This window comes from Cebidichthys violaceus, unplaced genomic scaffold (genome assembly GCF_023349555.1).
Source record: "Cebidichthys violaceus isolate CVI_PGR_0920_01 unplaced genomic scaffold, fCebVio1.0.p SCAF_10, whole genome shotgun sequence".
Taxonomy (NCBI): domain Eukaryota; kingdom Metazoa; phylum Chordata; class Actinopteri; order Perciformes; family Stichaeidae; genus Cebidichthys; species Cebidichthys violaceus.
Window position 1 is genome coordinate 15771518 of NW_027176263.1, and position 25437 is coordinate 15796954.

The 25437-nt window shown below is 42.7% G+C and overlaps 2 protein-coding genes and 1 long non-coding RNA gene across 5 annotated transcripts in view; 1 reads left to right on the forward strand and 2 right to left on the reverse strand.

Annotated features, from left to right (window-relative positions):
* The window catches only part of xpo1b (exportin 1 (CRM1 homolog, yeast) b), a 28649-nt gene extending 19788 nt beyond the window's left edge, over positions 1-8861 (reverse strand). Inside the window, exons 1-4 of one of the 3 annotated variants that reach the window (XM_068727400.1) lie at positions 8392-8861; positions 5920-6051; positions 5498-5599; positions 1856-1928 (exon numbers count right to left, since the gene is read on the reverse strand). In XM_068727400.1, the coding sequence (XP_068583501.1) occupies positions 1856-1928; positions 5498-5599; positions 5920-6051; positions 8392-8394 (310 nt within the window). In that variant the 5' untranslated portion in view covers positions 8395-8861. Of the gene's footprint in view, positions 1-1855; positions 1929-5497; positions 5600-5919; positions 6052-6817; positions 6837-7512; positions 7881-8391 lie in introns of those variants that run through there. The other 2 variants (XM_068727409.1, XM_068727394.1) reach the window with 2 other exon arrangements.
* Positions 8862-11097: 2236 nt separating this feature from the next.
* Positions 11098-25437, reverse strand: part of LOC137885255 (uncharacterized) — a 14569-nt gene continuing 229 nt past the window's right edge. The window contains exons 2-4 of the long non-coding RNA XR_011104795.1: positions 16644-16841; positions 12490-12546; positions 11098-11231 (exon numbers count right to left, since the gene is read on the reverse strand). This is a non-coding gene — a long non-coding RNA (uncharacterized lncRNA). The remainder of the gene's footprint in view (positions 11232-12489; positions 12547-16643; positions 16842-25437) is intronic.
* Positions 17088-25436, forward strand: LOC137878265 (RING finger protein 122-like; the record flags this gene model as incomplete). The annotated part of the gene is made up of 6 exons (XM_068718497.1): positions 17088-17395; positions 21794-21950; positions 23087-23129; positions 23248-23289; positions 24441-24523; positions 25352-25436. Coding segments are annotated over exons 1-6 (435 nt in total), but the record flags the coding sequence as incomplete, so codon positions are not given.

Consider the following 25437-nt stretch of genomic DNA (forward strand, 5'->3'; position numbering starts at 1 on the left):
ACGGTGAGCATGCACCGGTAACAAGCGGTACACATCCTGACATGACGGGCTGCCTGGAGCACGACACTCAACACACTGAATCTGGACAACCCCCCCCCCCCCCACATTTACATTCTTGGTAAACACAAAGGATTTGAGCTGCAACTGCCGCTGAACTTCTACGTTTTGGTCAGTTCAGTGGACGTTAAACTTTCCCCAGGTATCTTATAGACGGTCAAGATCGTCAACGTGAGCAGAGCATCTTCAAAAAAAACACACACAAAAAAAAAAAAAACTGTTGCCAGCTCCCTCGCATTTCTTACTAGACTGTGTTTCTAAAATATGGTGTGGAGGGCGGAGCCGAGAACAAGGCAATACTCTGACAAGGGGGGGGGGGGGGAGACGACATACTTGCCGGTCGCCCCTGCACTGGGTTTGCCACTTGAACAAAATTCAGGCATCTACAGTCAGAAGTGGGGAAGTCTTAGGTCAATAGAAAAAAAAAAAAAGGTGAATTTTGAGCAAAGTTATAGAAGAATGGAGGGAGGCAGGATCAAGTGATTTACACACGGCCATTCAATTCACTGCATAATCATTGCTTTTTGCTCCAAACCAAACTTTTTTTTTTAAGACAATTTTCATCCCACTCTGTTCTCAGTATTGTTGTCTTGAGCAGTAGTTGGTAACAAAAGACGATACGTTTTGTTGTGAAAACTAAGAAAAACAGAGAGAACTGATAACTTAAAAGGCAACAATTAAAGGCAGGGTAGGTAATCTTCAAAAACATGTTCGATTTTCACGTTGACATTCTCATCCTGACAGCAGTCAACGAGTCAAAAGCTCGGACAAATAGAAAAGACGGTGTGGCTGTCGCAGCACTGAAATAAGCCGTCCAATCATTTCATTCAGCCCGAATGTAATACCTTATAATTATTATAATTATTATTATTCTGTAATCTGCCTGTGCTCTCATTACTCGTCACCAGAGTCTTCTACAACCTGCTAGCTTGACGGCTGCAAGTGCTAGCAATAGCAATAGCCATGTTTCTTTGTTTACGATGATCATTTTGGGGGAGTGGCTTTGGAGGGAGGCCTTAAAGGGTCGGGTTGTCCGTGTTTCTCAGACTCTCTTGATAGAATTAGCAACTTTTGGAGCTACTGCTGCTAGCTGCTGTCATTGGAAAAGAGTTGGAAACACTGGGCTGTTTTTTTGTTGTTTTTTTTTTTTAATCTAGCGTACTCTAGCCAGGACCTAAAGATTACCAACCCGGCCTTTAAACTCTGAACATTTCCCGTTCATGACGACTATTAACGAAAATCTGGAATGTTTCCCAAGACTTTAGATTAGAAGCCACTATGTGTAAGATTTGAAAATTCCTGACATTGGCAACTCCTAGCAGTAGCTTCCATTAAGACACTGTGCCAGAGATTAATCCAAGTCCATTAAAACCATTCACTCCCTCTCTTACAGGCACAATAAGATGAATGTGCCGATAAAAAAAAAACACACCGGGAATGTCTTAACTTAAGAGTCATTTCAAAGATATACAAATTCTCTAACATATTAGAAGCAACGTGAGACAGCACAGTAATATCTCCTTTAAAGATGCCCCTTCACGTTTCACAAAGCTCTGTTCTTTTGGTCGTTTCCTCTCTAAAGCGAGCGCTACGGTGCAGAACCCACCCCGGGCTCTCCGCTGCCAGAGCAGGCCAGCCGAGCAGAAAACAAACCGGCATGCTTAGCGGGGGGAACGCTCCTCGACTTGGCAACCGCACGTCACAGCACTGCAAAAAAAGGCACCGGCGCTGACGGAGTTAAAAGACATTTGGTGAATTGTACCACAGAAGTTGTTGTTGTTGTTGTTGTTTTTTTTACCTTCACACTGATTCCTGGGGAGAATCTTCCATCTTGTTTTGATAACCGTTTCCAGAATCTGAAGAGCATAGTACTGGAACATGCCAGGAGAGGAGAAGCATTAGGACGAAGCCATTACGACAAGACATCATTACTACTACATTATAACAGTATGAAGTGGACCAGCCTGGAATAACTTGCACTCTAAATTGAACTGGGCTGAACCACATCTTTCATGCAGATTTTCCCTTGTAGTTTTTCTTTCTTTTCTTTTTTTTTTTTTTTTTAAATGTCTACAAGCAGCTTATTAAGCTGGAACACTGCAGAAGTCCTGCTGTTTCTCCCAGCATCACACCAGACAGCAAAAAGACAGCAGAAAATGAAACAATCCGTTAACCAGCTTTGGCTCTGACTGCTGCTGCGAGTGTAACGGTCCGAGGGGAGACGCGACGAGGTCCGTGTTAAGGGCTCTGTTAGCGGGGATGCCGACACTCTGCAGGGTTGGGAATCAACAATTGGTTTTTTTGACGTCGCCCATCGAAGGGCACATTCCCTGTAGACTAGCTTTCAGTGCGAACGCCCCGTTTCTACAGATCGTTGCGACGAAATACAAAAATGATCGCAGAGCGCTGCAATCCTCACTTATAATATTATGAAGCGCAGTCTGATAAGCCTTTAAACTCATGGAGGTATTCCTCAAACTAGACCGCCTGGGTTGTGTTTTATTGTCTCACTGTAACCGTCGCATCGCCGCGCTTCTTTCTATACACGCAGGAGGCCTCAGAGTCAGCGAACGCTACCGAGGACCAACAATACAACCAAGAATAAAACAGATATTATATGAATATTAATCAATTTGTTTCTTCTTAAAAAGCTTCTTCTTTTTTTTTACAAAATACCTCGTAATTTAAGACTACTTACTTTTTATTGTAGCCTCAATAAAAAGGTGTTTTATAAATCCGACAAATAAAACCGGGATAATATTATGTAAATATCATTTTCTCTTCGTAAAATTATATTTTTTGACAAAATTACTTTTAAAAAGGCGGGTTTTTTTGCTTTCACTATTTGGTTACTGATATTTATCAGATGCCATAAACGAACACATAAACGAGCAGAATCCAAACCAAAGAAAATCTCATCGATACGCAACCCTCAACCACAGGAGAGTCGATCTACTAAAGTATGGATTATGGATAAAGTCTAAGGCCTAAATCAGATCCCTTCAACTGGTGTGTCATAAAGGAACAGCAAGACCAACCACAGGTTATGCCCTGTATTTATTTCTGCTTAATAGTGAAGCATGATGGGAAAAAAAAAACAAAATAAACATTTTATTTGCAAGTTAGTTGTTGTTGTTTTTTTACTTCGACTGACTGTTTCAACTGTAGGGATCATTTCAAGAGTTACAATGATTCCAAAGTAAAAGCAAAGAATAAATGGCATGTAGAACAGGGTGTTATTGAAGCGGGGCGATGGATGACGGAGGGTTAAAGGTGAAATCTCTTCACAGGCGCACCGACTGTGCACCGGTGACCGTCGTTTCACCTTTAACTGCCACACTTAGCGCAAAACCACCACAAGATGCAGACCGGGGGAAATGATCAGCAGCGAACTGCAGCGAATGCTTTTTATTTTTTCAGCCGGGCGAAGAACGCTCGTTTAGGTCAAAAGGGTCTCGGCTGAACAGAGGAAGAGGAAGAGGAAGAGGATGCACCGTAAAGAGGAGAGAAGGGGGCCATGATCCCTACAGGTGAAATGAAGCCGTCGACAGATGTGTGTGTGTGTGTGTGTGTGTGTGTGTGTGTGTGTGTGTGTGTGTGTGTGTGTGTGTGTGTGTGTGTGTGTGTGTGTGTGTGTGTCTGTCTGTCTGTCTCTCTACTGACTGCAGCCTGCACCCTCCCTCTGTCCAATGAAACAGATGCAATAGATGAACAGAATTCAGTCAAAGGGAATTCAAAAAAGGGTAGACCTTGTGGAGGCCTGCCGTCAAAGCCTAGCTGTGTCATGACGCACAGGATGACACACCCCTTTTCTTCCTATTACAAGCCATAAACATAATGGAACATTGGGATTAATATCAAATAGTCACAGCTGGAATTCAGTAAAAAAAAAATATTAGTTTTTTTTTTTTTTGCAAATACTGTAACTACTACTGCAGTTGCTAAGAAAAGCCAAATGTTCAAAATGTGCTTCGAAATGATGCACTTTTTTTTTTTTTTTTTTTTTAAATAAATGCAGAATTCAAGAGGTGTTTATTGTTCGTTTCCTCTTTTCCTCTAATGCCCCTATTTCTTGGCAAATTACAAATTTCAAACTTGGACTCAACTTAGACATTAGTAAATGAATGTCAGTGTTAAAAGCACTCTTACAGGCAAGCAAAAAATGAAACCAACAAAAAATAAAATAAAAAGCAAATGTCAAGATGTGTACTTTGAGGAAGCCGTGGACGCATTGCACTTCACTTCATACTCGGTACATGGACTCATTTCGCATTATGGACATTACGGTTATGGATTAGGCTTGATCGTTTGAAAAAGAATAGTCCATTTTTTTTGTTTGGTAAACACAATTGTGAATCCCTGAATGTGTCTGGAAAGTGAATCACTGGGTTCACTATTCACAGGCAGTTTGCTTAATCAGCTGTATCAGAGCACAGAAGGGGGAGGAGTGCGCACTTCTCTGAGGACATATTGTGAGGAACAACATGAATCTAGGATCTTCAACCCACAGATGAGGGGAGCCAGCGGTGTTGGGGATCGATCCGACGCCGTTACTCATATGAAAAAAAAAAAATCAAGACGCATGCGCTGCGTTCCAAATCGCATACTTTTTTTTTTTTTTTTACTTTCAGTACTACTGTTGCACGCAGTGTGCACTCAATTGGGACAGACTACTTCGTCACAACATCGCACCTTGAACTTTGACCCTCTTGCTCATAAATCCGCTGTGCAGAAGATTGGAATGGCTGGTTTGCGTACGCCAAAATGCGGCGGGATGTAGTTGGACATTGAGGGTGTCCCTTTAAGGCGGGCTGGAAGTCAGAGTTCACTCAAACTAAACGTCGTTGCCTGCAGGTGTTTCCTAACTGTTCTACTTTTAACTGATGAAGCAGATCTCAGGAGTTACAGCGACAACCTGCGCATACAGCTGTTCCCCTGGATCCGCCATGCAGATGTGCCCATACCTCTACCTAGTAAGGGGGCAGCTCATTTTCTACTTAACATTTGTAAGCTACAGCCTTATTAGTCTCATCTAATCCATGTGCCATGAAGCATGCAGGTTATACAGAAGTCTGCTATTTTGTATTGTATTGTCTGGAAGGTTCAGAACATTATTCCTTTAAATCAGAGGGACGGAGGTCCCGCATGGCTCAAGAGCTCGGGCGCGGTGCCAACACCGCCAGGAATACATATTGGACCTCTGCTGGGGCCATGTGCTCCTAACAATATGCACTCACAGCGCATGAGACCGCTTTAAAAAGCTGCTTTTACATCATTTAAAGCATGCTGTCAGCAAACCACTGTGACCTAGTGTGTTGATGTTTTTGTTGTATTTGTTTGAAATTCTTTTTACGATTTTGTATTTGTGATAGAATACACTTCCTCAAAGCACAGGTAGGTGTCTGTCCACCAGGTGGTTTGTGAACTGCAGCGGGCTTACTTTGGTGTTCATGTTCTGGGAGAACTCGAGGATGGTGTCCACTCTGGTCCAGGCGTCCGGGTGCTCCTTTAAGTGCGTCAACACTTCTTGTGCCATCCTCTGCTGCAAATACAAAACGTGAGCCGACACTTTAGATGCAACACTGAGACAACTGCAAAACGGGCAACGGCAATTTCTAGACCCGTCCGTGCTGCGGCCATCACGTGAAAAAGAACAGGAGAGGAATGATTAATTTGTGTGTGTGTTAAAAGAGAGCATTGAAAAGCTGCCGCTTAATTCTACACTCGAGACAAACCAACAGATCGTGTATACATATATATACTATATATATACATATATATATATATATACACATATATATATATATATATATATATATATATGATGGGTTATAAAGCGGTCGTAAATGCTTCACGACGTACCTGTGGTCCCACCCCGTGATATAGACAGTTCACCACGTTATCCAGCAGGTTGATATCCAGTTTCTGGTTGAAGTCCAGCAGCTGCTGTGCTGCATGGTCCGCTAACATTGTCATAATTGCTGGCATAGAGCTCTGCAACAAGGACAGCGGAGGGAGGGGTCATGAGTGCACAGAACACATTCAACGGGCAAAGTCATGTGAACTGAGCGTTTAGAAACAATTCCAAACAGCTGACCGACTACTAAACAAACAAACACCCCCCCCCCCCCCCCCAGAGCCACCAGTGGGAGTCCTGTTAAGAAGTAAAGCTGGCTGTGTCACAAGTCTGTCACTGCTCTGATAGAATGCAAAGGGAAGAAAAGCGTCGATAAACTGTTACCACAAGAATGAAAACAGCAGGAAAATGTGATTTAATTGGTGATGGGAGGAGTTTGAGGAGACTGTCAACACACTATTATGCCAAAAAAAAAATGGGTCAATGTTGATTTACGAGCACACCATTCTTAAAAGCCAAAGTCAAATACATTTCCTCGATGGTTTAACAATAGACTGAAACTTCTAGATAAGCCGGCAGTTAATGCGCAGTGCTTCAACTCTGCCTCTACTAATCAAGCGCTCCTTTCCACGACCATATTAAGAAGGTTATCCGAGCCACGTGCCGGATATACTGGGCGACGTCACGTTGTTTACATCTGGAAGTGACGGAGTTCACTCCTCCAAAACACCAACCGCAACACAAGCAGCGGATCATGTGGTCCAAAATAGAAATAAATAACGCATGCGGCTCACTACTATGTTCACAATTACTAGCATTACCCATAACGGAGCCAACGTAAACAACGTGCACGCGGCACTAGCGCACGCCACACCAGGTGCTAGCATTGGGGCTAGCACTTACGCTGTATTTCCAGCTAGCTGTTAGCAGTGTGTCGCACAAACAGTTCACATGTGGTCCTACAACCACTCCCACCGAGGATGCCAGGGACGGAGGGCGTCCATACATTCATTCATGTTACTCGGTGACATTTAACGACGCTGTTCGGGGAAGTTGGCGCTTCGTGTCGTGGCTACACTCCAGGAGGACTGGCAACGATTTGTCCCAGGAGTTCCGTTTTCAGACGCTTTACATTACGCGGAGGCTGAAGTTAACGTTGGCTACCGCCAAGTGCCCTCATCTAGCAGCATCAACTTGACATCACAGACACGCGAGGGATGCTGCCGAGGTGGGAGAGGCACGGATTTCAATGTACACGTATTCGTCTGCGGTGTCGCACGTAACGTTACGAGAGACAGCCTCGGTCAGGTGTGCTTTTAGTTAAGTTGCAGCACTTTCTGTGACAGCCAACGTTAGCTAATCCTCCTAAAGTGGTAACGTTGAGCGCTAGCTAGCGGGCAGTCGGTGGCTATCCCCCACTGATGCTATTGTATTCTGAATTAGCATGTCTCTTCTAGGCGCATTATGACGGGCTACGTTAACTAGAATACAGCACAACTTAATACCAAAACCCAAATGCATTTTATTCGTTGTACAGGTAAAAGCCAAGACACGTTAATCACGGCATGGCAGGTTTTCACTTCACCCCAGTTACCTACCTAAAGTCCAAGGCTCTGACTGAAAAGAGTGGCGTTTGCCAGAGAAGCTACAAGGTCTAGTGAGTACTTCAGTATCACTGGTGATTAGAAAAGATTTCCTATTTCTGCAGCGTTGACTATCCCCAGCTCCAGCAGTGAGTGATGTCTGGCTGGTAAGAACCACTGGTGTGGCTTCCGAAACTACTATCACGGCAAACCCTGCAATATGTTACTCCGAAACATTTTACGAAACAAAGTAAACCTTGATTCACTAATTAATTCGTTACTCTTAACAATTTTCCAGCGGGGCGGTGTAGAGGTTGTGTGCCTGCGCCTCCTCTCCTCTCCCAAGCAACTAACTCGCAACCGGTTGAAACCGGTTCAGACTGGGAGATTCCATCTCGGTTTAGTTTTCAGCCGATGGCGCCGCGTAAAGTTTGGACTGGGTCGACGCCCACACCGCGCCGTGATTGGCCGCGGCTTCGGCCGAGACTTCCTAGTCGGCGTCCCATTGCGCGACGGACCTGTCAGTTTATTTCAATTCGCTTAAGCGCCCACGCGACTACTCCGCCCGAAGAGAAAAAGAGGGCAGACTCCCATGCAGAATGGACTTGTACATGACTCCGCTTATGAGAATAGCGAATAAGTAAGCGGCCGCTGTTTATCGCGACTACCGAGGGGTCAAGTTAAATATTACCTCCATTCATGTAAACGCCTCACAGCAATACCGCACGTGCGTGTAAACATGATTGCCATTTAATGATTTTTAATCCACTTCAGACTCTTGTGTGTGAAGGCTCTGCCACTTTTTCTAAACGCAATATATGTCCCGAGAGGAAAGTGCACTGCCTCGTGCAGGTACACTGTTAGGTTGAACGACGTGACAAAAACCGCAAGTACCATTCATTTGCCTGTTGCTTGTAAGCTGGTAATTTTCCACCAGCCACGAGTGGGAGTGGTTACACCATCACGAAACGCACGGGGTTAGAACAGCGACCTGGAGGAGACGTTTGTTTCCCCCCCCGAATGGGAAACAATAGGAAAGTGGAGCGGCGGTCTCGAGACATAAAAACGTTGTCATGAAGCAGCAGAAGACAGAGAAACGTAGTGCCGCCGGTTGAATGTCGCTGATTGAGAAGCATAACGCGGCGTGCACCGCTGTCACTCGAGGATGCAAACATGACAGCGTTTCTTTTCTCTTTTTTTCTCCTCCTCCTTTATGGTCACGTGGTCCAGCGCGCTACTTGATGGAAAAATACTGGATTTGGTGTGTAGTGGAGACAGTACACAAGCCTGTAAAGTCATTCAGGGGAGGCTTTTTTCTCTCTCCGAAGGGCGTTCGAGTGTCTACCCAGCAACACTGTCTCCCTCTCGTGTCTTTTATGTCGCTGCTAAACCCACAGACACACGCACACTTCATTTAGTGCTGATAAAAGTAGCCCCGGCGCTGATTTGCAGTTTGTGCTAAGTCACCTCGTTTCGTCGGAATTGGAAAACAAAAACACACCAAATGTCATTTTGCCCTTTCGGTGCTTTAGATGCATCGATTTGTGGAAGTGTGCGATCGCGACGAATCCCCCCCCCCCCCCCCCCCCCCCCCGTTGTCAGCTTTGTTGTGTTGTTGCACATTTATCACTGGGACAAAGTGCATCATCACGTCGTGCACACGATGCACGGCCATATAATATGCATTACATGACAAGTGGACGGGCATCATCACAGTAGACAAACGTCACCTAATATCTTCATTTTGATTTATTGTATATATCAAGAAAAGAAAAAAAGTAAAAAAGTTCAACGTGCCACCTGAAATGACAGCGCTCTGTTATCTCACCTAGAGCGTCTATGCACTGTTGGGCCCGTCAAGTGTCCTGGGATCAGTCAGTCCAGACACTTGGCCTAGATCCGAGCCCTTGTTGTTATTAACACGATGTCAAAGCCTTATTATCGGTGTGTCTGTTCGTGAACGCCGTCCGGTTTTCGGACTCAGTCAGTGTCTGGATTTCAACTTCTAAGACATCTGAGATAACACGTGCTCCTATAGGTAGGTGTGTGTGTGTGTGTGTGTGTGTGTGTGTGTGTGTGTGTGTGTGTGTGTGTGTGTGTGTGTGTGTGTGTGTGTGTTTGTGTGTGCGTGTGCGCGTGTGTGTGCGTGCGTGTGTGACGCTCTTGTGTCCCGTGGTTGTAAACTGTTGCGGTTTATTATTTACATGTGTTGTCCTACAGTTTGTCCACACTTGTGATACATAATACATTACAAATACACCTCTCTTCCATTGTGTTTTGTATCCAATCCACTGTATTAATATGGAGTGTAGCAGGTGAAGTCCCAGTTTAAAAAAAAAAAAAAGGGATTAAGCAAAAAAAAATATTCCCATAAACCACCAGCTCTATTTTTAGAGTAGTAGTATTTTTTTTTTTCTTTCTTTTCAAAGTCGGCCTTGCTCCACAAAGTTCACATCAGATATAATTACAAAGAACCCGACATGATTCCATTGAGAGAGTGGCGCGCCCTCGGGGTCCTCTCTCTCCGTCAACACAGCCGCGCTTCCTCTCTTGGCGCGCGGCTGGAATCTGTCGTTACACACGTGTGAGGGTTTGGAGGTAAGCGAGCCGGAGTCAGGCGCAGGCTGGTTGAATCTCGTTCTGTCTGGTCAGGGCACGGTCGTCCCGTTTACATATATTCTCATTGCACCACACTAGGGGGCTGACCTCCCATGTGGCAATAGGGCTTAAAAAAAACAAAACAAAAAAAAACCTTGTGGTATGTTGTGCTGGATCAGACGGGTGTTGACCCCAGCATAAAAGGAGAAGTGAAAACTGTCAGGAAGCTCTTTCGTTCAGAGGATGGACACATGTGACAGCAACAAGTGAACGCGGCATGTTGTGTTTGAGGTCCCCTGGACCGTTCAAACCCGCAGAAGGATTCCACGTGCGTGTTCTTCATGGTGTAGCTATAGTGCAGGATATAATACGGTTTTGACGCAAGAGAACAATTCTCTGCCTTTTAACACGCCTGCTGCTCCAGTCCACGCTTCACTCAGGACGTTATATAAACAGATAACAGCGCCATCCTCCGTGGTGTTCAATAATGACCGCACTTCACATGTGATCCTGCAGCGCCCTCTGCTGGGGAAATGACGTTATATTTTAGAATTTAAAGCTATAATAGCAGTTATAGCAATAGAAAAGCGTGAAATAAAATGTACATTAACAAAATAGAATTAAATAAGACAACTTAAAAATAATGAATAAGTGAATGAGTATAATAATCATATTTTTCATCTTCAATAGATTAAAAATAAGTGAATAAATTAATGGAAAAAAAGCCTTTTGTTTGCTTTGTGATAGGTGGACAGAGAGGACGAGAATGCGGGAGGAAGGTAGGAGAGGACGAGAAAGAAGGAGGGAGGAAGGAGGATTGAAGGAAGGAGGGCGGATGAGGATACCCAGCAACAACCATCAAGCCCAAGGACTGACATTACTTCATTCAGATTGTTGGTCTTGGTGATCATCACTCTGTTAAGAGGTTATGATTTTGGTTTGTCAGAAGGATTACAGCAAAGAAATACTGGCTTAATTTTCATGAAACTTGTTGGAGTAAAAAGTGAGATTTTCATGTATTTTTCATTACAAAGCAGCTGGTTGTGTTATATAGATACAGTGAAAGTATCGAAACGCTCAGCCCGCGTTCAGACACCGCGCCTTTAAACGAGCATGTGATCCTGCAGCGCCCTCTGCTGGGGAAATGCACGTAAGACAATAAAACATAATTAAAAAATGTTAGAATTTAGAATTTAAAAGCTATAATAATAGTAATAGTAAAACAGTGTGAAATAGAAGCTGAATTAATAAAATAGCTTAAAATTATACAATAAAATAATACATATCTAATATATAATTGAAAGCAATAATAACAGAAATAATAGTAAAACAAGTGTGACAAAAAATAGAAAAAATGAATGATTTCAATTATTTGCTGTAAGTTACAAAACTGCTGTATCATTTATCAGTTCTTTTTTTTGAACGGTTGTGATGTCACAACTATACTCTACATATAGACAATTTCACAGTTTTCTAAATGATTCCCAGTCTTTTCTCTTGTTGCAGTTTAAGTGAACGACATCGGCTGACAGGAACATGAAGCCAAACTGTAGCCTGGTAACACGTAATTCTGTTAAAGTGCGATGAAAGCGCTTCAGAGAGAGGGTGATAGGTATATTTCGACATATTTCAACAGTTTTTTTTAAAACATTAAAGCATGCATACATGTTCTTGTAGAAACACAAAGTACACGTGTGACCTTATGTGAGCGTGATGTGTCTCCTTTAACATTATGACATCTGGCCTTGGCGAAGGTCTGCGCTCTGAGTGACCTTCTAGTTATTTAGATACAGGGCTTTCAAAGTCAGATGACATGATTTTTATGAGATCTGATGGTATATACCGATTTTATATAGGACTTGAATGTAACACGTATGCAGGTAAATACACATGTAGGTCAATGTGATGAACGGTTTACATGCTTTTATATGTTTAAATTGTATTATAACTCGAATCCATCATTTATGGAACATATATTATGGTCAGTAGTTGTTAGGATAGGTAGGATTGTCTTTACTGCACACACTTGGACATGTCCTTTAAATTCCTATAAGGATACTTTAGGATCATTAGTTTCACATCCAAGTATCAGTGGTATGTAAGCGTGATTTCTTAAATATCTTGTGTAACGTTTAAAAATGTTTTTTCTCTTTTTGCAAAACACATTGAATTATCTTGTGTGAAGTGGAGTTAGTGAGTTTCTGTTTTCTGGGCCAATGAGAAGGATTTTGGGAAACAAACGCCACTTCCTGGTGCTGCAGTGCACTTCTGCACACCAGCCACTAGATGGACCTTTGGTCACTGAAGTAAGCCTCACGTGTGTACGTCATGGACATATTACATTGCTTTGCAGCCATACAGAGAGTGAGTTGGGACTTTATTCTGGGCCCTCACCTTTTCGGTTCTTTTTAACTTCCAGGTGAATGGAAGTCAATTCTCCTCAGACGGAAACTGCAAAATACAAAAAGTACAGTTTACAGGTAAATCAAAGATTATTAATAACGCTTTCATTTCATTAGTTAATTTGCTTACAGATGGAGAATATTATCCTTCCATATAACTTTGCTTGCTTATGCTTCTCTTATATTAAATTTTCCCTGCTACCACTTTTTCATTGTATTTCCATTTTTATTTCATATCACATAAATGGAACATAATCAGAACGGGAAAGCGGTTTTGCTTTTAAAACTCCCTCATATGCTTTTATTATTTTCATAGTTCTCTAAAATGCCTTCCTTTTTGTATTTCTTTGAGAACTGCAGATGCGAACACATATTTGTCTTTGGGCGTAAATGTACGTCAATATTTCAAAGCAAAAGCTCACCAGTTGCATTAATCCCACTTGGCCGATGACCTCAGGGCACGTTCACAACAAGTGTGTGTGTGTGTGTGTGTGTGTGTGTGTGTGTGTATGTGTGTGTGTGTCGTGGCTTAGTTGAACTCTGGAGTGTTTACGCCTTTGGTGCAGCTTATTTCGTGAGGTGAGAGCATTTGAAATAAGGAGGCAGCAAATAAACACAGAAAATGTGAGCGTCAGCTCTCCTCCTGGAGAACCGCGACACAGCTCATTATGAGGGCGGCAACAAACGGAACAATCTACAGGAAACAAGCTCAGGACATCATGTTTCGTGCATGTTTTCCTCTCAAATCTCACCAGACTGATGATTCATTCATCTTACAATACATCCATGCAGCTGTGCTGGCTACCAGAGCATCCGTCTCATGTTCATGTCATGTTTACCTATCTTATTTAACTTTCTGCTCACGTGTTTCTCCTTGCCTTTTCATCTGTTGTTGACTTATTTGTCTTCATAATGCTGACTGAATGTCCATAGCCAAGTATGGTTTGACTGAAATCATGAATCATCATGTTTCAGATTGGATTACTTCCCAATCATCTGATGGACAAAGATTTTTAGAAAGAATGGTCAAAATCAAGGCGGGCAGAAGCCAACGTATGCTGATTGTGTTTTTTAATTTCAAGCTCCAAAAACACTGGAGACTACACTTCCCATAATTCAACTCAATTGCATGTTTCATTAGACTTCAGAAAGATCCCTATTGAGCCACAGAAAACATGAAACTGTCTGTACGGGCTGAAAAGTACTTTCTATGATGAATGAACTGAATTTGCTGGGTCAAATTGGTGGAATGTATGTATATATATATATATATATATATATATAGATATATATATATATATATATATATATATATATATTTATATTTATTCAAGAAGCCTAGCAGTGTAGCCAACAACTGTCAAATCAAATAAAGAAAGTACACATCAATTATGTCATCTCTGAATGACACCTCAAGGTGTCACTCAGAGAGAACCAGGACATTCTGATGTAGAATTTCAAAATTAAAGCCCTTTAAATTGTCTCATGAATGTGATTTGAAGTTAGCTCATGCATGCGATATTCTTTAATCCAGCCCTTATTTTACTTGAAATGAGAAGAACATTTATTTATGTATTTCTATGTATTATTTGTAATCCATCCACTTAAATTTGAAAACTGGGAATAATAATTGTTAAAATATAATTGATGTGTACTTTCTTTATTTGATTTGACAGTTGTTGACGACACAGAGACGTTGTTACTACTACTAGACTTCTTGTATGTATGTATGTATATATGTGTGTGTGTGTGTGTGTGTGTGTGTGTGTGTGTGTGTGTGTGTGTGTGTGTGTGTGTGTGTGTATATATATATATATATATATGGCACTAAATAGTGCAAGTTAGATATTATTGTAATGTTCCGGACCTTTGCCCGAGGAGATTTTCTCAATCTGGACCTTTTGGAATGTTAATTGAATACCCCTGGTATATACTTTAGTGGATGTCAGGGCCGGATTGATTCCCTATGGGTTTCCTGGGACAACAACATGCCGTGGGCCCAATCAACACCCTTATTTTGGCACCTTTTTAACATAATATAAACAGAAAACAAACAAACTAGTTTTTAACTCGGGCCCCCTGAAGACGGGGCCTTAAGTTCAGGTGTAATGCCCTTGTCACCACTTTCATTTCAGTTTATAGATTCTTTTTCAGCCGACGTCATCTAAAACATGCATGTCGGCAACACAAGTGCCGTTTTTCCACAGCCACCCAGATGAGTTCTCAAACATTGAAATGAAACTGTTACCAGTATCAAAATGTCTGGTTGTTGCACGTTCAGTTGTCAGAATCGATACTCCAACAGCGGACTCAAGTTCTACAGAATTCCGACAGGATGACGACTTATTTTTGGAGCAACAGGTGTTTCAGTTTAACGAGTGACCGTGTTAACTGGTGACTTCAAGAGAAATGTGATGTGGTTGCTCGGAGAAACCAGGCGACGATCTTCGGTTCTGTCGAGTGAAAACAATGTGGAAATGTCTTAAAACTTGCATTCTCGCTACTGACCAGCAGGGGGTGACTCCTCCGGTTGCAAAAAAAAAGTCAGATTGTATAGAAGTCTATGAGAAGATGACCCTACTTTTCTCTTGAATTATTACCTCAGTAAACATTGTAAACATGAGTTTATGGTCTCAATCTCTAGTTTACAGTCTTCTTCAATACAGCATGATGTTCATTTAGTACATTATGGTCAAATAGACCATAAAGGGGAGTATGCTTTAGGGCGGGCTACCCTGTGATTGACATGTCGCTGCCGCTACCAGAGCCGTACACGGCGTCTCTACATTGTGTTCCAAATATGGTAACTTTTGTTCATTGGTTGCAAAAAAAAACCCAACACGGTGACGGTTGGACGTCACGATGACCACGTCCACTTCTTCTATGCAGTCTATAGTAGTATCTCACGTAAACGGTTGGTGTAGACAATCAACAACAGATGTATTTAAAATGTATTTCATTTTTTCGAGGATACCTAGACTTTATTTGTGTTTTTGACACACTACGGTTGATCCAGAACACCGGCATCTATGGCTGCGAGCTATTAATTGGTTGACTACCAATAGACTATTTGTAGCGTCCAATGTAAAGTCAAACCTCTGAGTCCTCGTCATGGGATTTGACGTTCTGTACACGACCACAGATAACGTAGTTGGAAGCATCTGATGACTTGCAGCTCGTAATTTCTCAAACAAAATAACCGCTAAATATTGGGCCACTTGCTAATGTGTTCTACCCACTCATTTTAGCACACTGATCTGGACAGTCTGGACTCGTTTAGGTCGCATTCGCACGCTTTGCTAGTTCATGCCCTTGCTTAGCCTGACAAGGTTTTGCACACTTCCGTACTTCCGTTGCCAAACGGCGTGCGCATACTTCCGTACGTCATCATCGTTTACGATCTGTAAAAGGGTCTATACTGCGGTTCAGTCTTGATGACCGTATTAACAAACACATTTACAATGAATTACGTAACCACATGGTCAACTTGTAACCTGGTCTGGGGCCTCGGGGGCAGTTGCCCGCTTTGCCCAGTTTATGGTCCAGCCTTGATGGAGGCTTGATGTTTAGTTCCCTCTCCGAATCAGTTAAGGGTATGATCTCGAAAAACGACGAGAGAGTTTGTACGAGCTGGAGTTCAATTCCACGAATGTCTCATTTGTTGAGCTACCTTATGACTGTCATATCTCAGCCTCTCACCACGGCCTGTTTCCACATCTGCCTGTCTGCCATCTGTTCGGCAGCTACTTCAATAATAGCTTGCAGCTGCAAAGGAAGGAGGGGGGGGGGGTGGGGGGGGGGGTGGTGGAAGGAAAAACCCAGAGGGGCTAGAGGTAAAGGGAGGGGGGGGGGGGGGGTCTGGTGGAAGGAAAAACCCAGAGGGGCTAGAGGTAAAGGGAGGGCAGGCGGGCGGGGAGGGAGGAGAGAGGGAGGGAGGAGGAAGGAAGGACGGGGGCGGTGAAAGCAGAGCTGTGATGCAGACAGCGAATCACATGAGCAGGGATCTGTTTACAAACTGTAGACGAGAAGTGGGGAAGGGAGACGAGGGAGGAGAGAAAAGGGGAGTAAATGTGAGAAGAAGAGAACACACAGGAAAGGAGAAGATCTGAATTCACATTAGCAGCATTGTCTTCCTGTGTCATATACCTCCCAGTGTTCTTTGTTCAGAGCGCGGAGGCAGGGGACGAGATGAGACGCTGCTTTCCACAGGGACACTGAGGCCGTCCGCCTGGTTGGCTGGCCGTGCTGCCGGGGAAACCCATCCATGTCCTTTCCTTTTGTCTCTCCATAATTGGCAGCGGCAGGTTTTCACAGCCGGAGAAGAGGGGAAAGCGACGTGGAGATCTAAAAAGGAGAGGACAGAGGAGAGAGAGAGAGGAAAGGAAAGGAGGGGAGAAACGAAGGGAGGGAGAGCCTCGTGACAATGTTTTGAAGGAGAGGCAAAACAAGAAAAGCAGGGACTGCGCTCGGCTAAAGGTAAATATCCAGAGCGCTGGATGGGATTTGGAGTGTATTTCGATACTGCCAGTGACATTGGTGTGGTTTTATTCAAAAGGCTCATCTCCCAGGCTTTTTGTCTTTGTCCTTTAGTGGCAAATCACCACTGAAGACTGCTGTTCAAATGAGCATCATCTTGGTAATGTCTTCTCGAGAATCTGGGAGTATTTAATCACATCTGCTTACTCCAGAATACAAGGATTTAACTCACTGCACATCTGTTCTACCGTCAGGGTTACGCTAGTCTGGACCTATAAACGTGGTGGACGAACAGGACAAAACTTGAGCTTTTGTGGAAACCAGACTTTTTGTGATATCGGAGAGGTCACGACCCCAAAGATTTCCTGGGTCCGTCAACCGAACATTCGCATATTTGATGCATCTTGTCCAATGGTGTAACGGTAAGTGTGCTGGAGTTTTTTTTCCCCCCGTAAGCTCAAACTTAGCCTAGAAATAAGTTTGCTAGTTGGAGACTAGTAAATCTCTTACTAGTTGGAGATTAAAGCAAACGGGCGGTATAGTTTATCCCATCGAGGCTCCGGGGACATCTTTGCACTCATCGCCTAATCAGGTGGTAGCATAGACGCCATATAAAACACCGGCACACCTGTCGCTGTGCACTCTTTTTCAGTCAGCCACCTTGAGTACAGACACAGCACTCGGCGAAACCGATCGTCACCCTCTAGTGTTGCTGCAATGTCCCTCTAAGCAAAGTACCGTTGAAGTTTCTCGTCCCTATTTCAGCCCGCTTGCTCCCTCCGCTTTGCCGGAAGCTGGGGAGTAAGGCATCTGGGACTAATTAGCCATGGTACTAGCACCACAAGAAGGATGACCAGCTCGTCTGTGAGGAAGGTCCTTCGTTCCTACTGCCTCGTCCACGACACACCAGACACTTCTGTTAACTGCTAGGCTAGTTCTGCTCAGGCTACGTAACAAGCTACACCTGCTGGCCAGCTTTAGCTACACCATGACCTGCTAGCATTTGCTAATTTGACTTAGCACAAACTGGCAAGCTGCTTCCATTGCTAGCTCACTTGACCAATGGTCAAGGAAAATTGGTTGATAGTCACTGCTTGCTTTGTTGCAAGTTGTGTCTGAAACAGATGGCAGAGCCAACTTCTTCTTATGAACACTCGGGTTGCGTCACTAGCTACCACTAGCTTGCTAGCTGTAGCTAAATAATGACTTGCCAGCACTTGTTAAACTGGTTTAGCACTAACTAGCAACAATATCCTACTTCGCTGGCTAGCCCCCCAGTGGTCATGGTAATCCATGTTCAGACTATGGCGGCCAGGTTCTTTCAAACAAGTATTCGCCATCAGTGCCGAGCAGGATGTGCCTTAACTGTGCCAGGCGCACTACAGCGCACAACCGGGCTCCCACACAGGTCATTTGTGATGATTCTGCAGGTCCACGGACACAGAAGGTTTCAACACTAAGGCATGACGTCCATTCTCCATTACTCCATCCCTGATGGGGTAAACTAATAGTGAAGCCCGTTAGAGGGCTATGCATGCACGTGCGTCTAACTGGAGTTACATCCAGGTAACTATTATTTATTTTGTGAAGATTGGTTGTTACTAAATATTTACACCTAGTAACTGCTGGCTGACAGAGCTAAAGTTGGCTTGCTAATATAATGTTTAATAAAGATGTAAACTGGGAATATTTTAAATTGCATGTTTCCTAGCAACCAATTTAAATCTTTTTAATTTAGTAAATCACTAATTTGTAACTTGCTAGTAGTTAAGAGCCGCTGGATCCATGAATAGCTTACCACAACCCAAACCTAATGTGAAATTTTTTACACAAAGTCACGATGTGATCAATAATCAACCATGATCAAAATGGGTTTATTATGTGTTTTAGCACTGACATGACCTCAAATATATTCCAAACAAAACAACAACTAGGGCCTCCAAATGAAGTTTTCACACAATCCGTTTCTATAGTTTACCAGCCAAAACATGTCAAACCAAAAGCTACTGTTTCTGTGTAACGCTGTTCAGGTACAGTGGTATCCAGACTGCATACATTTGCACAGTGGCCTACCTTTTTAGCGCTTCACCATCAATGATTTACCAACGTCGTGCTAAGATTACAGCTGCTTCGTCCTTCACCCAAATCTCCTATCAAACGCTCCCTAAAACCCCCCCCTACTGTGCATGTACAAACCAACCCAAGACTGCACCCTCCGGCCGTGACCTCTGTCCATTAAAGAATGACTTTTGGACCAGGAGGTCACCGCCAACACTGTAGAAAATGTGCCACTTGACCTTAAGAAATAGTTAACTACTGCGGTTTAAGGCCGACGTGCACCGTGGGGAATGAAAACTGCATGTTCGAGCCCCTCAGGCCGAAAACACTTATTTCTTGCTGTGCCCAAACTCCAGCGAGTAGCTCGACTCAGGCCGAGATGCGGAGCAAGAAGTGGAACACATTCCTGTGACCCAAGGATGGCTGTAAAAGTTCACTTGAAAGCCGAGAGGTGTTTTTGCTTGGATTCTTATGTACTTTATAAATAGATTTATCCTGTTTAAAGCAAATTGCAGTTTAAATATATATTAAAAAAAAGTTATTTCCCCAACCTCAGTTCTCTCCTTTTCTCCCACTTTCTAGCTTATTTAATAAATATTTGGCACCTCCATAGTTGTTTATTACACACTGCCTCTACAGATGAACTCATGTTTCAACTTTCACCTTTGTTCAAAAACTTGAGCACATGCTCAAGAATCCCTACCGTGTAAGCAGTGTTACATTGCAATTTGAAATACGATGCTTCACAGATGCGGTGTGGTGCCAGAGCGCCAGGTCTTTCAGGTTACACAGATCCGTGCGCCGCATCGTCGCCAAAGGCAGTGGACACAGACAGAGTGAAGTATGATGGGATATGTTGGTCATGAAGAACTGTCTGGACCATGGACACACATTTGCAAGGCTCTGATAGAGCTCAGTGTGATAATATCTCAACAAATGGACATAAAGATGACAATATGCAGTGAGGGGCGCAGAAGGGTTCACTGTAAGATAATAGAGATGGCTACTTGTCATTCTATCCATCTGGGAACAATTAATTACAGCATCGTCTTGCACCTTAATATTATCCATCATAGAGGATGGGCATTTGTGGGAGGCCCCATAACAAAGTGTTTATTTGAGAACAGGCGGCCAAAAAAACTTGCATTCTCTTTAATGGCCAGCAGGGGGCGACTCCTCTGGTTGCAAAAAGAAGTGTGATTGTATCAAAGTCTATGAGAAAATGACTCTACTTCTCACTTAATTTATTACCTCAGTAAACATTGTGAACATGAGTTCATGGTTTCAATCTCTAGTTTACAGTCTTCTTCAATACAGCATGATGTTCATTTAGTACATTATGGTCCTAAAAGGCGTGTCTCTCTTGTGATTGACAGGTCACTACCAGAGCTATACGGTGTCTCTACCACGCCGTCACAGCTCCGCAGTCCAAATATGGTCACTTCCGTTTATTGGTTGGAAAAAAACAAGATGGCGCAGCCAAAATCCAAGATGGCAATAGTCCTCAAACCAGTGGGAGTTGTCACAACAACTTCTTATGTTCAAGCTACTGGTGGGCAATAGCTACCAGCACCAATATGGTACCACCTACTATATAGACCCTTAAACAGACAAACCTGTCTCTGTCATGGTTTTCTTTTGGTGACGGGGTAAAATAGTCAGTAGCAACCTGTGACACAATTACATAGTGCTTATTCTACAAAAAACTATAAATAAACTATTTAAAATGAAATAAACTATTTATTTTCTTTGGAATCTTTAGCTAGCTAGCTTAGGTGCAAAATTCGAGCGAGCAGCCATGCCTTTCAAACATGAAAGCAGCAGTAGGGTCTGTCATAAGATGCGTCACAACTACCCTACGCCACTGATCAGAGCTACACCTAAATCTAATTCTAACCTTAGAAATGAACTCTCAAGGCTAATATGAAAGTTCAAAGTTGTAGGCGACCACCATACCACCTTGGTATGTGCAGAAGTTCGTCCCCTCAAACAGAGTGGGCCTTGAGGGCTGGGCCCTTTGAGAACCCAAGACACAGAAGAAGTTGTCCAATAATGACATCATTCGTAAAGAAATAAAATATTGAAAGCTCACCCACACTACTCCAAGCCGTTTTTGCTTACATCATTCAAAGTGATGAACAATGCGACTAAATCTCTCAATGCTTTCCTTTCAAATGGATTGCCCGTCTTTAAACGCCATGTGTAAAGCACTTTGTGCTGCAAGTCATACATTTTAGTCATTTCAGCTGAGCCACATGCTGTCGGCTGCATTCCTTAGATCTGACTGTAGCTCTGTTTACTGTGGGTTTTCGTGTTTTAAACAAAAATGACATTTTCATGTGCGTTTGCATTACGACCAACATTAGGCTTTGTTCATGGTTGTCTTGTTCTTTGTGTGGAGTTGGTTTGGACTCGCATTCATGGAAACCTTTTATGAAAATATTTCATGTTGATAAGATGGATATGATGCAGTAGTACTATTTATTGTCGAAATGCTTAATAATTCACCATCTGTAAGGAAGGTCGCTTCAAGTATGCATAAATATTTGAACTGGTAAATTCATACTCAATGGATAGTTCAGAATGCTTATTTCGAAATGCATTTTCTCCTTAACGAGACTACAAATCTTTATTGCATTTTGTCGTTATAAAAATCTCCTATGATTGCTGTGATACTGTGCTGGTGTAACCCTCGTAAAAAAAACATTGCTTTAGCCGTATTAATACCAGTCATTTTGTTTCCGTGTGTCCCGTCCTCTCAGGGTGTCTGTGTGACCTTGGATTGCAGAACTCCGACCGCTACTGCAAGATGACATCCGAGGAGCTCTTCCACCTGCCGCTCAACGTCTACATCATTATCCTGGGCATCGGCCTCTTCATCCTCATGCTCACCCTCATCTTCTGCTGCTACATGTTCAGGTGTGACGGATGGGTTAGAGCTCCCTGGACTGGATTCACACAGTCACAGTCAGCATTTTGGATTTACACCCAACAGTCTGTCAAACGGGCAGTAATCTAGAATGTGGCTTTAGCATATTTCTAATAAATTGCATTGCATGTATATTGCACAGCCTTTGTTTGTGACTCGAAATGCCATTTAATGCCACATGGGGTTTTCTGGTCTAGAAACACTAATTTTCTTGCAGTGTAGGTTGAAAACTGGACATTCACTATTGTTAACTTCTTATATTTTTCTGTATGGCCCAAAATCCAAAATGTTTGCCCCCCCCCCATCTTAGAGTGTCACAGATCACTAACCTGCAACCTTCGGTGCATACCAGAAGATGTTTTCTGATCTTCGGATAACTTTCTATCGTCCTGCCTCAACCACGTCAGTTACTGACATTCTGTATTTTTATACTTGTTACAGACTGGGTTTCAATATTTGACCGCAGAGGCCTCTCATGGTGTTACATGGTGCGTTGGCTGTTATTTGGCAACGACAAAGGTTTAAGAGAAAGCTGCTTCAGGCATTTGCAGACAGGTTTGAATTATGTCAGTCAGTGGGATGCTGTCTACTTCCAGGATTTCTGGGAAAACCTGCTCAAAGATTTGCTTTTGCTAAAGAAGGTTTTGCTTTGTTGATTGATAAATCAACAAAGCAAAACCTTCTTTTTAAAAAACCTTTAAAAGAAGGTTGTGATTCTGTTAATTGATGTAAATTTACTTAGTGATGGCAAAGCCCTAAAATCGGTCACTTCCAATAAGGTTTCAAACGTGAAAATGGCGTGCAACTCAAATGCATTTTTTTTTTAAATTGTTCACTGAGCCTAAAATAACGGTGATACATTTATGCTTTCAACAACTTATGATCAACTTAATAAAACAGAAATTCGGTCAGAATACCTCTATAAAGGGAAACGTTTTTGAGCGTATAGGTGCACAGGCTGTTACTTGAATCTGGCATTGTCTGAATTCCAGGGCTGTTTGACGCAGTATCTCAGCTGATTCATAAGGCATGACAAAACATGTCCTGTAGAAGACACATATGGAGCACCAGGCACATAATACAATTTGTATGATACGTTTTTTTCTTTTTTCTTTCTGCTTCACAGACTCAGGCGACAAGGTGCAAGAGAACAGTACGGTTACAACGAGGTAATATGTTCTTACTGCTGTGTATCTAGTTTGACTGGTGTGAAATTGTTACTCAGAGTATGTTCATTTAATTGTTTTTCTCTGGGGAACTATGTCACGACTCAATTCTCGTCAACAGGTTGTTTTGAAAGGAGCGGGGAAGAAGCTGAGCCTAATTGGTGTAAGTTGAATACAGAGTGAATGGAAATCAATCAGCTCAATGCTTACTGGCTAATGAATGAATGTGGAAAACATGCTGCAAACCAGCGGTTTAGTGACCCAAGTGTTTAAAATGTAGCAAAATGAAGCAATGGCTTCAATTTTCAGTAACAAATGTACTGCTGTAAATAGCTACAGTGTCTGTAATTAGCTGGAAACACTTAATTTAAGCTATTTTTAAAGTAGGTTCTATTCGTTTGGTTGCTAGCTAATCCCTGGTACACTGATGCAGTCATGTGACAGTTCTTCTGGCGGTTTAATAAGCTATGTCCAAATTGCATAATATATAATAACGGTGGCCAGGTTTTGTAAAAGTGAGAAAATTGAGTGTAGACCCTTTCCATTGCCTAATTGGCGTAAGATGAATACAGATGGGAGTCAGTGAGCTCAATGCTAACTGGCTAATGGGACGGAATTTATGTGGAAAACATGTAAGCCGGCAGTTTGGTGTTTAAAATGTAGCCCAAAAAAAAGCGATTGCTACAGTTTTTAAAAGGAGGTTCTGTTTGTTTGGCCAGTCGGTAGCTAATCTCTGGTACACTGTTGCAGTCATGTGTTAAATTGAGTGTAGAGCCTTTTCATTACCATTTTGTTGCTAGGGCAATAGCTTTAGTCCAAGTTTGCTCTCTGTTAGCATACAGCGCTAACAACCATTTGAACAGGAAATACAAAAAGGGCCAAAATAAAATGTTCATGTTGTCAAGTTTAAAAAAGTCTATGCTAAATTGAATCTATAGCATATTAGCTTAATATTAGAGAGTGGTGTGGTCAGACAAAATTCACACAACAGAAATAGGAGCTAGTCACAGCTAGCAGCAAGCTGTAGGCTAGTTTGGTGCACATTTCCTATCATTACTTAAATGCTAAAAATGGTAACGTTTATATCTTGCATGCCAAAGTCAACAACTTGATATTGTAGTACATACTGTACAATAATCACATGAATACGGGGTTATGGCAGTAATAAAATGATGCAGAATGGATGCATTATCGTTCAGACTGTTTAAACGCTGTATACTGTGGAGTGCTTGTATCAGGATATTCTGTATTAACTGACCATGGTTCAGGTGTCGGTTATGAACTGGTTTTAAAACCTGTTTTTCCCCTGTTCAGCAAACGTGTGCGGTGTGCTTAGAGGAGTTTCGCAGCAGGGACGAGCTCGGAGTGTGCCCGTGCTCCCACGCTTTTCACAAGAAGTAAGTCCTACAACCGTGCTTGGTGATCATCAAACTTTAATGAGAGTGGACAAGCTGACTCGTGACTTGTGAACGTGCAAACTTTATTTCAAAGTTACAGTCAAGGGAAACAGGCTGGAATCATTTGTTGTTGGCTGTTTCACAAATTGGTATTTTTAGTCGTAACTTTATCGACTGATACATTATGCTCGAAACGGAAGACAATCGCCAATTAAAACCATGTGTGGAATAGCACTTTTGGAGCAGCCATTGAGCCTGCAAATGTCCATGGCTCCATATAGGCCTCACCATAAAAAAAAAAAATCCAACATATTATTCTGGCCTCGTTTTTTTTTTTAACATTTTGGACTAGCCAGTTTCGAAGGCATGACTCACAAATGCCTCTTCGTAATGGATTTGTGTCTTTAAAGTTAACAGCCGAAGCAGTCGGAGAAGCAGTGGAATTCAGAAAAGCGTTATCGAGCAAGTTTTTTTTAGGATGCCCTGCAGAGACTGACGGGCAAATTCTGGAAACGTCCTTGCATGTTTGAGCATGAGCGCGCTTTAAGCAACGCAAGCTGTTTTTGCCCTGCAGCGTTGGCATGATATTGACAACTTGTTTCTCGGACTGACACTTCTCTACCTGCATTACCAGTGCCTTTGAACTGTGTACACATATCCTGCATGACTGTCTGTCTAGTCCTGTTTTACGACTCTCAATTAGGCCCTTTGAACTCCTTTTTCTCGTCTTGATTACTGAAGTTTCCACCTGTGTAACTTTGCACAATTTGCCTTACTTTGAAATGACAAAGCGTGGTAATGTGTCTCTCGTCTATCCGCGTTTCCCAGGTGTCTGCTGAAATGGTTGGAGATCCGCAGTGTCTGCCCCATGTGCAACAAGCCCATTTGCCGCCTCCAGCCTGACCCGCCTCCGG